A 14,548-nucleotide genomic window follows, 5' to 3' on the forward strand; every position below is an offset into this window, starting at 1 on the left:
TACTGCAAAACATTGGCTTTGACCATTTTCTTCTTTACTTCCCAGGGCAACAGGGGACCAGATGGGGACAAGGGGGATCCAGGACCTAAAGGCGACAAAGTAGGAGCCGGCTACTTCCTGTTCAATAACACTGAAAAATTAGAATAATACAATGTTATAGAGTTTCTGAAGGGAATAGTTCAACAGTTTGGAAAATATGCTTATTTGCTTTCTTCTCGAGAGTTAGATGAAATGATTGATGCCTCTCGACGGGAACTAGTTGACATGTTTTTTGTTTGTTTGTTTAATCTGTACAAAAAACAAAGTGTTATAGACAAAGTGGGCCTCATGCAAGAATGTTTACGGATTCTTACTCGGAAACCTCTCTTGCTTTTTCGGCTGGACCTCAGAGGGCCAGCCATACAAACGAAAAAGTCTGTCTCTGAATGATGAAGTTACACGATTGATCGGCCGAATGTTGGAGTTTCCTCATTGGCTGGTGTTTTTTCAAAATGAAAAAGCGGGCACAGTCCTTTGTTTACCTTTTCAGGGAGGCGTGTCAGCGGTTCCACTCACCAGCACGAGTGCTCCTCTATCTATTGGAGCATTTCCACTTCCATTTTGGAGGGTGTCTCAATGCTTTCCATTAATTTCCTATGGAAAGCAGGAGAAGCAGTCGCCCAGTACATAGTGGGAGTGTTGCAACTTTATGCAAATGAGCCTGTCGAGCACGACACGTCCGGCTCACGAAACTTGGACCAATCTGTTAAACTAGTCAATCTAATTCTAAAATGAAACGTTTTTTGCCCGGTGGAAAAAGGCAGACTATCTGTACAAGTGCGACAGGTCTGGACCACTCGTACGAGGCAATATGGTTTTATCGGGGTAATGTACAGGACTATTTCTTGACAGGGCAAAGTCCCTTCCTGGAGTCTCTGCTGGTTGCCTAGCAACCTCACGGTGACAACGATACTCCCAAGATCGCAAATAAGCATATTTTCCAAAATGCGAAAACTATTCATTTAACGTCTCATGTGCTGTATGATTCAGAAAGGTCTCTGTGCCTTTTCATAGTGAGAACATGTTCCTTTATGATTTCATCTCAGGGTTTTCAGGGGGCTGCAGGTATTAGGGGTCCTCAGGGAGAGAGGGGCCCCACCGGCTTCCAAGGTTTCACAGGCAGCAAGGGCCAGCCTGGCCCCGGAGGAACTGAGGTACAGTGGAGAGCACTGTGTTTACACTGCTGTAACACTGATCTACATTAGTAGCTGTGTAGAATGGATGTTTTCTGACAAAGATAAAAAACTATTTCTAAGGTCAAGAATGAACTTTGACTAACAGTTAACTGCATGAAGGTTAAACTTAAAAAAAAATGCAAATGTTTTTCAAGAAAATATGATTTGTCCTGAATTAAGTCACAATATTTTTTTAAATGTGGTGCTCAAACTTTTCACATAACATGCCACTTGTTTGAGTTTTTACAGCAAGTAGCATGGGGTTAGCGGCATGATATTGTATTACACGCTCTTTTAGCCAGGAGAAAGAAGCTGCCTGGTGAAGCTGAAAAAGGAGATAAGCTCGACTGATTTTATATTTCTTCATCCAGGGCACAAATGGAGAAACTGGTCCTCAAGGAATACCGGGCGGCCGTGGGTTAAAGGTCAGTATCGAAAAGTCAGATGACTTCATATGTTGCTCCAAACGTCACGTTTAACTGTGAAACATTAGAGCCTCCAGTGGCCTCCTGCATGTAAACGTATCTAATATTGTGAAGTGCTTTAACAACGTTTGACAGCAATAACTTGAATTTAACACGCTCCTGATTCAGGAATATTTATTGATGTGTCATCCGTTTTTTAGGGATTTTGGATCTCCGCCATATTTTAGTCTAAAATGAAGTGAATAGGGATATCAAATGATTCCCTCTTAAAACATCCAGTGAGATCATTCACCTTTTCTGGCTCCTGGGGGCGGGTGTCGGGTTGGGGGCTTCCTAAGTTATGAATCTTGTGATGTTGATGAGAGAAGCACAGGAGACAAGCAAATTGTTGACCAACATCTCTAGTAAAAAATAAATGATAAGCATTTTGTGACACAAGGAGAACTCAAAATCAGCCACACAATCAATCACAACAACAGCTGTCAGTGTGCTGACTTGACTATGACTTGCCCCAAACTGCATGTGATTATCATAAAGTGGGCATGTCTGTAAAGGGGAGACTCGTGGGTACCCATAGAACCCATTTTCATTCACACATCTTGAGGTCAGAGGTCAAGGGACCCCTTTGAAAATGTCCATGCCCGTTTTTCCTCGCCAAAATTTAGCACAAGTTTGGAGCGTTATTTAACCTCCTTCGAGATAAGCTACTATGACTTCACTCTAGCTTTATGCGTTAAAGAAATGATTGGCGTTAAAACTAATTTGCGTTATTATTGCATTAACTTTGAAAGTCCTAGTTTGTAAACACTGAAATATGTAATGTAACTTAATCACATTTCATTTCTGTTTTTCTAAATTCAACATAATTTCACCCAGTTTATGACTAGAAATCAGGACAACATAACGAAGTAACATAAATAAAGGCAGTTTTGTAGTGGATATCGATGCTCAACCACAGTCACTAATATCTGAACCTCCTTGAAGGGAAACAGGGGACCAGATGGACGTAACGGCAAACCAGGACCCAGAGGGAACAAGGTATTGCCAAATTTAAGCCTGCATGCAAATTCTTCTATCCATTTTCATTTTCCTTTCAAATAGCTTGGCTTCAGGTACCTGTTGTGTAAGTTGCTTTGTATTCCACGAGAGATATTTGGTATTGATGTTGCCTTCTCTCTTTGCTTTTCTTCAGGGCCGGACTGGACCGAGGGGCCATCCTGGACAACCGGGTCCATCGGTAAACTTAAAGCCTGTCTGAAATGATTTGAAATGTAGTCAACCCTCAATCCTATATAACTCTGTCCATATGTTCAAAATGCAGTTCTTTAACAATTCTGAAAGTTGGTATCACAAACACAAAGCTGTAAGAGTAGTGAGGTGTTAATTACTTTTCACGTGTACATTCCTAATGTTGGATTATATTTCCACTCTTTTTCTAATGATTAAGCAGAATTTTTTGTCACAATAAGAGGATTTAATAATCCATAAAGCCTGAAAACCTAGAATCTTCTATGCATATATGTTTATACTTATCAATGCAGAAATAGTGCTACAGGATAAACAGTTTTTGTGTGTGTCTGTGTGTGTTTTTGGTTGCTCCCTCACAGGGTTTGCCGGGGCCACCTGGACCAGAGGGAGCAGTAGGAAAGCCTGGTACACAGGTTCCCATTCTCTATCATATTTCAATTCCATCACCTGTAAATGTTGTGTCTGTGTGTCCTCTACTTCCCGCCACATACTGTACAAGCATTTTATATTCTGTGAATTATTGTTTTATAATTATGTGGACCTATTTCATCCATCATCCTCCTTTAGCCCTGTTTGTGTCTTTTAGAGGGTACGGGGCTAAAACTGGGTGTATGGGAAAGAGACACCTCACTGCACATCATCACACACTTCACTCCTTTAAAGAAAACTGCTTCTGAGTACAAGATTTTCTGGCTTAAAGGAGTGACATACTGAAAGACTGCTGATATGGAAATGCCCTCAAACTGTCAAACTGACTCTCAAGTTGAGTCGAGGTTACTCTTATGTAGTAATTGTCGGTTTAGCCAGCAGGAGGCAGTCTTTGTACAGTACAGCAGTACTGTGGTGATGTACAGATTCAACTTTGATCTGTTATTATACTTAACTTGACTCTGTGTTTAATGCTAGTAGATTGATACATTGCAAAATGTTTCCATCTTCATAATCAACAATTAGTGATTGCAGATTGATAAAAAGTTAATTGTAGTCTTTTTTTTTTGTTGTGATCAGCTTTTTATTGAGTTTGTCACATTGTACACAAGGTACCATAAACAAGGATTCTTTAACACAAACTATATACATATCACCATTGCCTTGCAAAGAAAACAAAACAAGACATAAACTCACACACAACAAAAAATAAAGAAATATAATATGTGGGTTCAAAAGAGAACTCATAATTAAATATTATAAATATATATATTTATATATATATATATATATATATATATATATATATATTAAAAAATAACTGAAATCCCAAGTCTCTACAGTGGATGGCCGTGCTTTATGAATTATAGCTTATGACATTTCTATGAGAGCAATATCTCTAAAATAATTCAACCATTGTTTTATCGAGATGGGCTCAGGGGAGAACCATGAGTGTGTTATGGTTTTCTTGGCTGCAGTTAACTCTGCAAATATGATTTTCTTAAGGGCTTATCTGTTTTTGTCACCAAGAGCAGAGTCATCATTGAATAAAAAGAGGGTGGGCTGTTTAGGAATTGGAAATTCCAGGATAATTTTAAGACACTTAGACCAGAGATTAGATCAATTGTAGTAATTTTGATACTCTGTAAATATTTTACCCTATGAAGTCATTTAGAAAGTTCTCTGTTTCTAGCTTCTTAAATGTGAGGATTTGCTGCTTTTCTTTGTTTTATACCATGTTGGGCTGTTTGTTGGACAAAAGCAAACACCTTTGAAGACGTCACCTTAGCCTCTGGGAACTTGTGATGCTTCATTTTCTGCCATTTTATTTGACTAAACAATGAATCATTTAATAATAAAACTAATCACCAGATTAATGGATGATGATAGCAATCATTATTTGCTGCCTTAAATTGGGGTGACTCAGTTTTAAAAAGTCTCCACAGCAGTTTTGCTTTTATCACGACAGTGTGTTGATTTTAAGAAAATGAGTAGAAAAAAATGAAAAAAAGTTTTAATGAAATTGACTTGACATTTTGGGAAATAAACTGTACTTAAGGGTTAGCTGAGAAGATTGATACCACTTTTTTACCTGGAAACAGATTAGCCTAGCTCTGCCCAAAGGCAACAGAATCCACCACTAAAGCTCAGAAATTAACATGTCATATCTTGTTTGTTTACTCTGTACAAAAGTGTAAAATCAACAAGTTGTGGTTGTAGGGGTAGGATTATGTGCTGACCTATTTTTCAGCCAGGAGCAATAACTTGGGTGCCAGTATCTTGTCTTATCCCTGAGGTTGCTAGATCCAAGAAATAGTCCAGCTCATAGATCCCCTGCAGATCTTTTTAACCTTAGGACAGAGATTGCTTCCCCCCTGCTCTCAGCAGTCACTCATCACATCCTTGCTGTCGAGGCCGTTGTATCTTGCAGCATGAATGCTACAAAGTGTTTGAAACGAGGGCAGCAGAGCATCAGTAGAGCACCTCTGACCTGATTGCCAGTATATTGATATCACCTCAGACTCCCTAACCTTACCCAAGTGCTTTTTGTTGCCTTAACTTTACCATTTTACAATGATTTTTAAACATATGTGGTCATTGTTGACAAGTGAGAAAGAGTAAACTAATCATCTTGTGGTTATAGCTTCATGCTTAATGAGCCGATTTAAGAGTGGCATCAATCTTCTCAGCTATATCTGTAAGATTAAATGGCTTGATTTTCTGAGTTTATAGTTATGATATTTACTATTTGCACTCTGAATGACTTCTGCTGTTGGGAAAAATTGCATTGTTGGTATTTTCTGTGTTTCAGGGTCCCTCAGGTGCAGCTGGCAGTGTTGGCAGTAAAGGCCTGGCGGTAAGACTCTTAGCCTCAGAATGACCTCAGCGTTCAGTTCATGACATCGTCCATCCAGCTCGGCTCTTTTGGCTCTTTGCCACGGGCCGCAGGGTACAGCCGAATAAAAACACAGTATTACAGTTTTACAGGGCAGCCCGGGATTACATACGGAGGACTTTATTGATTCATGAGCTGGCAAACACAACAAACACTGCCAGAAGCAAAAAGTTTTAACAGGACCGGACAGAACCTGCTACCAGCCAGTTAAAGGTATCAGGTTTGTTCACTAAAAGTGTCTGGAGCTGACTGGAGGTCATGTAAATACATGTGTGTATGTATCACACACATGGCTTACGCATATTATATATAGTACCACACTCTTTGGTCAAAAGTATGTGGACACCTTAACATTAATCTGATCTGGCTGCAGGAATTTGCTCCCATTCAGCCACCAGAGTATTAGTGAGATCCAACACTGATGTTGGGTGATGAGGCCTGACACAGTTGGTGTTCCAGTTCATCCTAAAGGTGTTGGATGGGGTTGAGGTCAGGGCTCTGTGCAGACCAGTTCACCAAACTGGGAAAGCCATTTCTTTATGGACCTATCTTTGTGCAGGGGGGCATTGTCATGTTGAAACAGGAAAGGGTCTTCTCTGAACTGTTGCCCCAAAGTTGGAAGGCCGTACTGAATGTCAATTCTACATTTGAAGCTTCTATTGAGGTTTTTGAATGAAGCTTTGAATGTCTGTTGTCATATTTTATGACGTCTCCCTTTGTTTGCAGCAAGAGGGAGAGCAAACAGGTTTTTTTTACCTTCGTGAAAATGTTGTTTTTGAAAGGCTAAACGCCAACAAATATAGATTGAAGCAGAATATTTCATTAGATAAAAACATGTTGTGAATTCTGGAAATGTTTACATCTACAATACTATGCAGCCACCACTGGAATCTAATTATACAAACAATATAATATTAATAATATTAGTGTAGCCTGATCTTTGTCTGCAACTGTGCAGAAATACCTGGTTTAAACACAATGAATAGACATGCAAAAAAACAAAAATTGCGCAGCATTCGAATGTTGATTTAGAATTCAAATGTCAATATTATGAATGAAGCTTCAGACCAAATGTTTTACTGATCAACATTTTGTGCACTATAATTTGTTCAAACTCTTAATATCCTGGGAAAACTGGATTTACTAGTTGTAACCCCAGAAGAACTCCTGAGTAACACATTTTGTATCACCACATTAACAGTCAAATTGCTTAAGTTAACGAAGACAAATGTAGCCTGTTAAATTAAAGTCTGAAGTCTTAAATTAAATCTTAATCACCAATACATTATCCATAATGACATTGCCAAATGAAATGGCCACAAAACAATTACACGGCAGATTAACCAACTATCAGTAAAATACTGAATCAACTAATTTAAACCAATAATTTAACAGCTCAATGCTCATTTGTTAATTGCTAGAAATAAATGACAGTTTGTTCCACATTTGCACTTTTATATTTTTGGTCAGCTTTGCAACTCTCAGAATGTTTTCTCTCATCACTTCTTGTGTCTTTTTTCTTAGCAACTGTTTGATTACTTCTGCTGCTTTTCCAGGGTTTTCAAGGAATTGCTGGAGAGAGAGGAGAAGATGGCCCACCTGGTTCCACGGTAGGCTGTTATCATTCTGTAGTTGTGTCATTTAGACTTGAAGACAGTAAGTGAATGAGTTTTTCAGAGACGAGGCAGCCAGGCAGGAAGTTGTGGAAATGAACAAATCCTCTGAAGCATATAGCTTGAGGAAGAGCAGATGGGTTGATTGTAAATCTATTTCCTGTGAAAAGAAATGTTTAAGCCGACAGGATTTTATTCAAAGTTGAGAAACTAAGATCTTCTGAGAAACTAAGATGAGCTAAAACATCGTGGTGATATCAACCATCTAATCTAACTAACAGTCAGATGGCAAACAAGAATTTCCCCCTATAAAAATGTACTCTTGATCGATAGATAGATGGATGGATAGATAGATGGATGGATAGATAGATAGATAGATAGATAGATAGATAGATATATGTACTTTATTGATCCAAATCAGGTTATCCAGGCAATGCACAGGAACAGTAAATAAACATATCAATACTACAATCTATATTAGACACAATATAAAGAATATATTGGAATACACTACAAATATACCAGACTACTACAACTAACAATAATAACATACTATATACTTTAGCAGTGTGCAAGTTGCAATTTCCGTGAGGTAGTAAACCAATGTGCTAATTCAACATGTCTGCAGTCCTGTGAATCTGATTGTCTGAACAGATTAACAGATGGTATTGATTGGTACTTTGAACTTTTGGTGATAGAATGCTTTTATCTGACAGGGGCCACCGGGGAAACCAGGACCTCCAGGATCACCAGGACCCTTAGGAGACAATGTGGGTCCACAGGCACAGAGCAGTCAAGACCTCCTTTACATCAACACACACAGATATGTTTTATGCGTGTATATTGACATGATGTGCTATGTACATGTGTGTTTTCTCAGGGTTTCACAGGGAAGCCAGGCATGGAGGGACCCCAGGGCCCAGTAGGCATGTATGTAAGTGATTCTACTGCAGGGCACATACAAGGAATGCACCTGTACTACCTTTTTCACAGCACAGAACTCGCACTTGTGAACTTTGGTTACGTGCATCCATTTACGCACCGTGCGGCTGCATGCACCGGACCGTGACCCTCGGACCACGACGATTCGGCATGAATGCACAAACGGTTACGGCCCTAGTTTTAATTGATTTTCATGATGGATTTTCATGTCCTCAGTGTATCTTGTTGAGATAAGCACAGCTCAGAAAATTCTTCCAGTAATAGAAAGGGAAGAGGAAATTGTGGAATTTATGTAGATGAACTCATGATTACACACCAGAGTCGTTCTAAGTGATAACAAGTTATTAGAAGTTTTTTGAAAAGAGTAATTACCTGACAAATGATATTTTTCATTTGCCTACCCGTAGTCTATATGGATCCCCACAATTATCTGGACTGGATGAGCCTTTGTGACATTAACTGATAATACATTTTTCATCTGTTGTTCCTTCAACCATCAGGGTATCCAGGGGAGCGTGGGCATGCGTGGGCCTCCAGGGTTCATGGGAGAAAGGGTAAGGTCACCTTTCTCTCACCTATCCCGAATGTTAAAGTGAGCTTTGTTGATTGTACAAAGGAACAAGAGGGGAGCTTCAAACACGTTGCTGTACACGAGAACAGTCGAGGATGTTAAACAGTGGAGCTCAGAGAGTGAAAAGCCATTTTTTAGAAGTAAAGTTATGTTAATCAGAAGAAGGAAATTGATATTCAGACATTTTCAGTGATATTTATGACAATATAGGTGAGTACACACTCTTATAAGATGTGCTGTTAAAACCTCTTTCGAAGCAAAAACACCATTAACTGTGAGAAACAATACAATCTGTTGTTTTTCCTCTGCACCAGGGTGAGCAAGGTTTACGAGGTTTACCTGGACCTGCTGGGAAGCAAGGACCTGCAGTAAGTGTCTGTAGTTTATTTATTTATTTCATTTCCTTTCTTTCACCTCCCTGGGAACTGTTAGGGGTATATGAGAGTAGGACCGAGTATTGTTCAGAGGATTTGATTAAGCGTCAGCTATAATGGGGGTCACACCAAGGAGGGTTTGGTACATAAACGTAAACCGTTGAAGTGTGCAGGTGGTGTGCAGGGACTGGCTATTTACGGAGGCGAACAGGTCGCAGTGATTGATTTTGTTAGGGGCACTGGTGGCAAATCTAATGGGTGATAGAGGACAGATAAATTGCTCCATGCACTGTCCTCCAGCCTGTCCCCTGCAGTCCAGAGAGCCAGGTGGCATCCTCAATGACGAGGCAGGTTTTCTCCACATGTTGCAGCTCTGTTACACTTTGTAGTGTTTGACGGTGGAATATAAAAAATATAAAAAGGAAGAAGATAAAGAAGTAACCTAAATATCAGGGCTGTCAAAGTTAATAGATAATAACGCGTTAACGCAAATTCGTTTTAACGCCACTAATTTCTTTAATGCATTAACACAATCGATCTTTCTGAGGTTGTAGCGGGCTGTGTTGTTAATTGATTTCCAATAATACATATTTACATACATTCGCATTAAGCAAAAATATTTGCCCCACTCCCATGTTGATAAGAGTATTAAATACTTGACAAATCTGCCTTTAAGGTACATTTTGACTATGAACAATCATGCGTTTAATCAATTGACAGCCCTACTAGATATCCAAAACAATTCCCAACAAAACTTATTGAGCTACGTACTTTGGTTTATTGGGTGGTGAAGTGATAAAAGCTGTGAAGCTAGGAGGCCTTTGAATGAAGGAAAAGCAACAGGCCTCTAACACGGGACACATGCCGGATTAAACTCCAGCAAAGAGTTCTTAATGTCCTTTAAACACACACTTGCATACACCTGAGCATAGTAATGCAGGTACACACACACACACAAACCTCTACAGTCTGCAATGAGAATAATTCTTTCCCTTGCCTTGACTGATTTTTTTTACCTCTGCTTTGCTGAAGCTGAAAGGTCAAACCTTCCTCTGGAAACTTGTCAAAGTTTCTGCACCCTATAAATCAACCCTCCTCCTATTTTGGTTGGTTAGATTTTGGGAATAGGAAATCCTCTCTTGCATGGAAAAAGAGTAACTTTCAGTAATGGAAGTGGGGACTGTTTAGTGAAGTTCACTTCTTGTCCACAGTCCTCCCTGCAGTGTCATTGGACACACTTTATGCTCACTCACATGGTCGCCCCCACTGCTGTGGTGAAATCCATCAATCTGTCATACAGTAAAGTTATGCAGCACCGAGAAGGTGGATTTAGTAAACTGAATGCTTTCGTGCCCGCATCACTGAATGCAATGAAAGCCACGCTCATCATGGTAGAAAATATTCCTGTCAACAAAAGGGACAGATGGACAACCTGAGTGAGGTTCTGCATATCAAGTCCATACTTTATTGTCAAAGGGAATAAAAGGAAATGTAATAACAGTGCTGGGTAGTAGACAAACTACAGAAATGTTCTTTTCATGCCGTTGTGAAAAGAAAGACGTGGGTACAAATGATATACATTTTTGAGCTTACAGAAAAAGCTTATTTTTCTTATTTCCCCACACCATGCTCAGACAGACGTGTGAGTTGTGGGTGTAATTGGCATGTCCTGACTTGCTTTGCTTTTCTTTGTCAGGGTCTGCCAGGTCCTTCTGGAGACAAGGGACCCCGGGGACCTCAGGTGAGGGAACCCTAAACAAGAGAGAACTGCTCCTCCCACATGTTGTTGATAGACTTAAAACTGTAATGCCAGTGGCTTTTAATCATTTAACTATGCCTCAGTATCACGCAGTATCATTTATTGTCAATTCTGTTTGTAAAACCAGTACAGAAAACGTCATACACACATGCTAACCAAGTTCATAGATAGATTATCAAACAACAATACGGGTTTACAGATTTAGAGTTTTCATTGTGGAAAGGGAAAGAATTCAAAAGTAATGTAATGCACATGAATACTAATAGAATTACAAGTATTTTCAAATGTTACTGTCAAGTTACTCTTTTGGAAAACAGTATCTCAGCTTTGAGCTGTTTAAGATAGCTTTAGCATTCGCTTCACGTCCACTGTAGCTTCTTATTGGGTGATCTAAGGGGGGATTTTGTGGAAATGAAATAGTGGTGCTTGCATTACACATTCACCAAGGAAGAATGGGAAAGGTTGAAGCCATGGAAGCTTCTCACAAGAGCGTCGTGGGAATTTACTTTTTGGCCTGCCATCTACAGTTCCTTGGAAATATGATTAAAACAGACACCGTTAAAAAGCTGTACATCAGATTAATCCAGTCTAAAAGAATTAATGAACCCACTGGGAAATTTTCACAACCATCAGACCATGGATTTTAATTTTCTGTTTCCTAATCAACCTGTAACTTAAGTGGAACTTTTGTTGTTTCTCGCAGGGTCGGCCTGGAAACGAAGGATCCAAAGGGATACAGGGCCCACCAGTAAGTTACAGTTCGTAGTGAAGTCGAGCAGATCACAGGACTGTATTTTCACAATGGCAACTGTGTTTGCATTTAAGTGGCATTTTGATTTGACACAGTGTTTTTCCTTCCCTTTTTTGCCTTGGTTTGGTACTTTTCATGAAGAGAGATGATGTGCACAGCAAGGGGGCTTGCAGCCGCAAAGTTCATGTTTGGTGTCAAATATTACAGGGATTTGTACTGGTGCTGTCAAGAAGCAAAACAAAACAAACTGTAAAATTCAAGGTTTTGTATATTCCCTCAACCATACCCTTTTTCCACATAAGTGAGCGTGTATATGCAGGTTTTTTTAAACATGTGAAAACACTCTAAAAGTAGGCCATAGACTCCTTTCCCATTGTAAGTATGCCGTGCTTCTACACAGGCCTTTCTGATTTTTTTTACTGCCGGCACAGGAAGCAGGGTTAGTAAACAATAAAATCTTACAGTGATTACTTCTCTCTGTTACTTATTCATTCTCCCGTTCAAACTCTCAAACTGTTGGTGATTGTTGGAACAGTGGAAAGACTAACACATACGGTTCTGATGAGTTTTGGTTATTTTCTGACTGGAGTCTGGTGGCTTTGTGGAGAGCAAAATTAGCGTGTCATGTTTCCATCACTGCCGACTGGAGCTGGAGTCGATAAATGCAGATTCATTCATCCCAGGATTGAATGGCGATTGCAACTTTCCCCACTAAAGACAAAAGCCAGATGTTAGTGGGTTTTTTGTTCAGTGGGAAAGGGGCTCCTGTCAGACTTTTCATAAGCTCCTTTTGATCATGATCGCTGTACACACCGTGAAAGACGTCTCAATACAGTATGAACACAATATGATGAATAAGATTAAATATAAACAACATGCATCAGTTTAATTGAAGAAGAATTTTACTAAATCATGAAAGCCTGCTGCTCCTAAATTGAATGAAAACTGGTGATTGATTCGTTGTCACTGATGCTGATAATGTATTCCTCACAGTCCATGAACCAATCATCACAATATCTGGTAAATGTCAGCTGTCATTCTCTGACTCGTGTTGATGTGGACCACTGATTCCTAAAAAACGAATTTACTAGTCCGTGCATCTGGCTGTGTCCGTCTGTTTGCATGTGCGCTGACATGCGTCTCATCGTTTATTGCCTCTTTAAATTGACGATGAATTGACTGAATGTTATTGATAAACTGTGCGAAGCAATGACTCATTGATGCAACAACCGATTGCATTATATTACTTTGACGGTTGACAAAAACAATGTATGATTGATCTCTATGCTAGGGCCCTCCAGGTCTCCCAGGTGGTGATGGGGCAGCTGGAAAACCTGGACCCAGGGGAAGCCAAGGGCCCCCAGGACCTCAGGGGCCACATGGGGCAGCAGGAATCCCAGTGAGTGGGTACCTACCATCAAGTGCTGCTTTTACTTACATATTCCAGACTCCTTATAGTCTGGACAGATGAAAATCCATTAATATTTTAATTTACATACAAGTGTCTGAATACCCATCACAACATAAAATGTGCAAGTTATTTGACCACGTGTTTGTTGGATGTCCTCAGGGCCCACACGGTGCTGATGGGTTATTAGGAGCAGCAGGGGAAAGAGGACACAAGGTAAACTACTGTGCATATAAGAATCATGACATACAAGTGTTTTATTGTGAGATTTTTTGTCTGTGTAATTTTCATTTATGTTCAGTTACTGATACTGATGCTGTAACCTCCAGGGTTTACCTGGCTTGCTTGGTGATGCTGGCCCCACAGGACAAGATGGAGAACAGGTTGGTTTAGTTTTGTATTGTGAAGTAAAGAAAAGCAACATTTTCATATATCAAATTGTAATTCTTTCTTCACCTGCCCTAGCACTCCCTTATTGTAAACATTATAGAATAATAGTAAACAATTTATAGTATTAAAATAAAGCTACGCCTGCCTTATAGAACAGCAGAGGAAATCCTAAAGAATACAACACTAAAGATTACAAACAGTGCAGCACTATTAGATAATGACAGTAATGAAAAAAATCTATAATCATCTAAAGCTAAAAACTTATATCAATTAGAAATAAAGTGTGTTTGTATATTTGTGATTTATAGTTTTAGTTATATTTTGAAAAATAAAATAATAGTTGAAAGTGACTGAAACCGAGAAAAGAGAGTAAATAAGTCTCTTTATCTACATGAATTGTGTACGAGGACAGCAGAGCACATTTTATGGTCAGCTGATGATTGTTTTGACTTTTGTCTCATCAGGGTCTCCCTGGCCAAACAGGAAATGAAGGCTCAGCTGGACAGAAAGGAGACCAGGTCAGTGCTTTACATCCTTGATTGTTCATACAACAAAGAACTTAAGAAATCCTTCAAAGTCTCTTTCTGTTTTGTACAACTTGAGGCCAAGCTGACTTTGATTAATGTTGTGGAACAGACTGCAGCCTCAGGTTTGAGGGAATTAAACCCCTTGACAACCAACCAGCATTGAAAAACCTGCAGTCAATAACTGTATCTGATTTCCAGTCATCTTATGTTGTCATGCTTGACAGGGGGACCAAGGGTCTTCTGGGGAACTTGGTCCTCCAGGGCTCCCAGGAGAGACAGGACTCGAGGGCCTAAAAGGCTCACGGGGTCCACCTGGACCAGCGGGTATAGAGGTAGGTGCATTTATCTGCTGTTTATACAAACATGATCTTAACTTGAAATGAGACGTTCTCACACGTGTTCAACTGCTGTCTCATGAATAACAGAGCAGCTCCACAGGAGGTGATTTTCCTATTCAGTGAAGAATTTAAAGACCTCATCACATCACCATTACCTCCACCCT

At 39.7% G+C, this 14,548-nt stretch overlaps 1 protein-coding gene across 4 annotated transcripts in view; it reads left to right on the forward strand.

Annotated features, from left to right (window-relative positions):
- The window catches only part of LOC141757412 (uncharacterized), a 99,475-nt gene that overhangs the window by 66,603 nt on the left and 18,324 nt on the right, over positions 1-14,548 (forward strand). For all 4 annotated transcript variants that reach the window (XM_074617879.1, XM_074617880.1, XM_074617881.1 and 1 more), the window contains 19 exons: positions 46-99; positions 1,086-1,193; positions 1,586-1,639; positions 2,624-2,677; positions 2,832-2,876; positions 3,247-3,300; positions 5,628-5,672; positions 7,268-7,321; positions 8,041-8,094; positions 8,205-8,258; positions 8,767-8,820; positions 9,152-9,205; positions 10,908-10,952; positions 11,674-11,718; positions 13,013-13,120; positions 13,292-13,345; positions 13,459-13,512; positions 13,984-14,037; positions 14,271-14,378. In XM_074617879.1, the coding sequence (XP_074473980.1) occupies positions 46-99; positions 1,086-1,193; positions 1,586-1,639; positions 2,624-2,677; positions 2,832-2,876; positions 3,247-3,300; positions 5,628-5,672; positions 7,268-7,321; positions 8,041-8,094; positions 8,205-8,258; positions 8,767-8,820; positions 9,152-9,205; positions 10,908-10,952; positions 11,674-11,718; positions 13,013-13,120; positions 13,292-13,345; positions 13,459-13,512; positions 13,984-14,037; positions 14,271-14,378 (1,152 nt within the window). The remainder of the gene's footprint in view (positions 1-45; positions 100-1,085; positions 1,194-1,585; positions 1,640-2,623; positions 2,678-2,831; positions 2,877-3,246; positions 3,301-5,627; positions 5,673-7,267; positions 7,322-8,040; positions 8,095-8,204; positions 8,259-8,766; positions 8,821-9,151; positions 9,206-10,907; positions 10,953-11,673; positions 11,719-13,012; positions 13,121-13,291; positions 13,346-13,458; positions 13,513-13,983; positions 14,038-14,270; positions 14,379-14,548) is intronic.

The sequence above is a fragment of the Sebastes fasciatus genome, chromosome 19 (genome assembly GCF_043250625.1).
Source record: "Sebastes fasciatus isolate fSebFas1 chromosome 19, fSebFas1.pri, whole genome shotgun sequence".
In the NCBI taxonomy this organism is placed as follows: Eukaryota; Metazoa; Chordata; class Actinopteri; order Perciformes; family Sebastidae; genus Sebastes; species Sebastes fasciatus.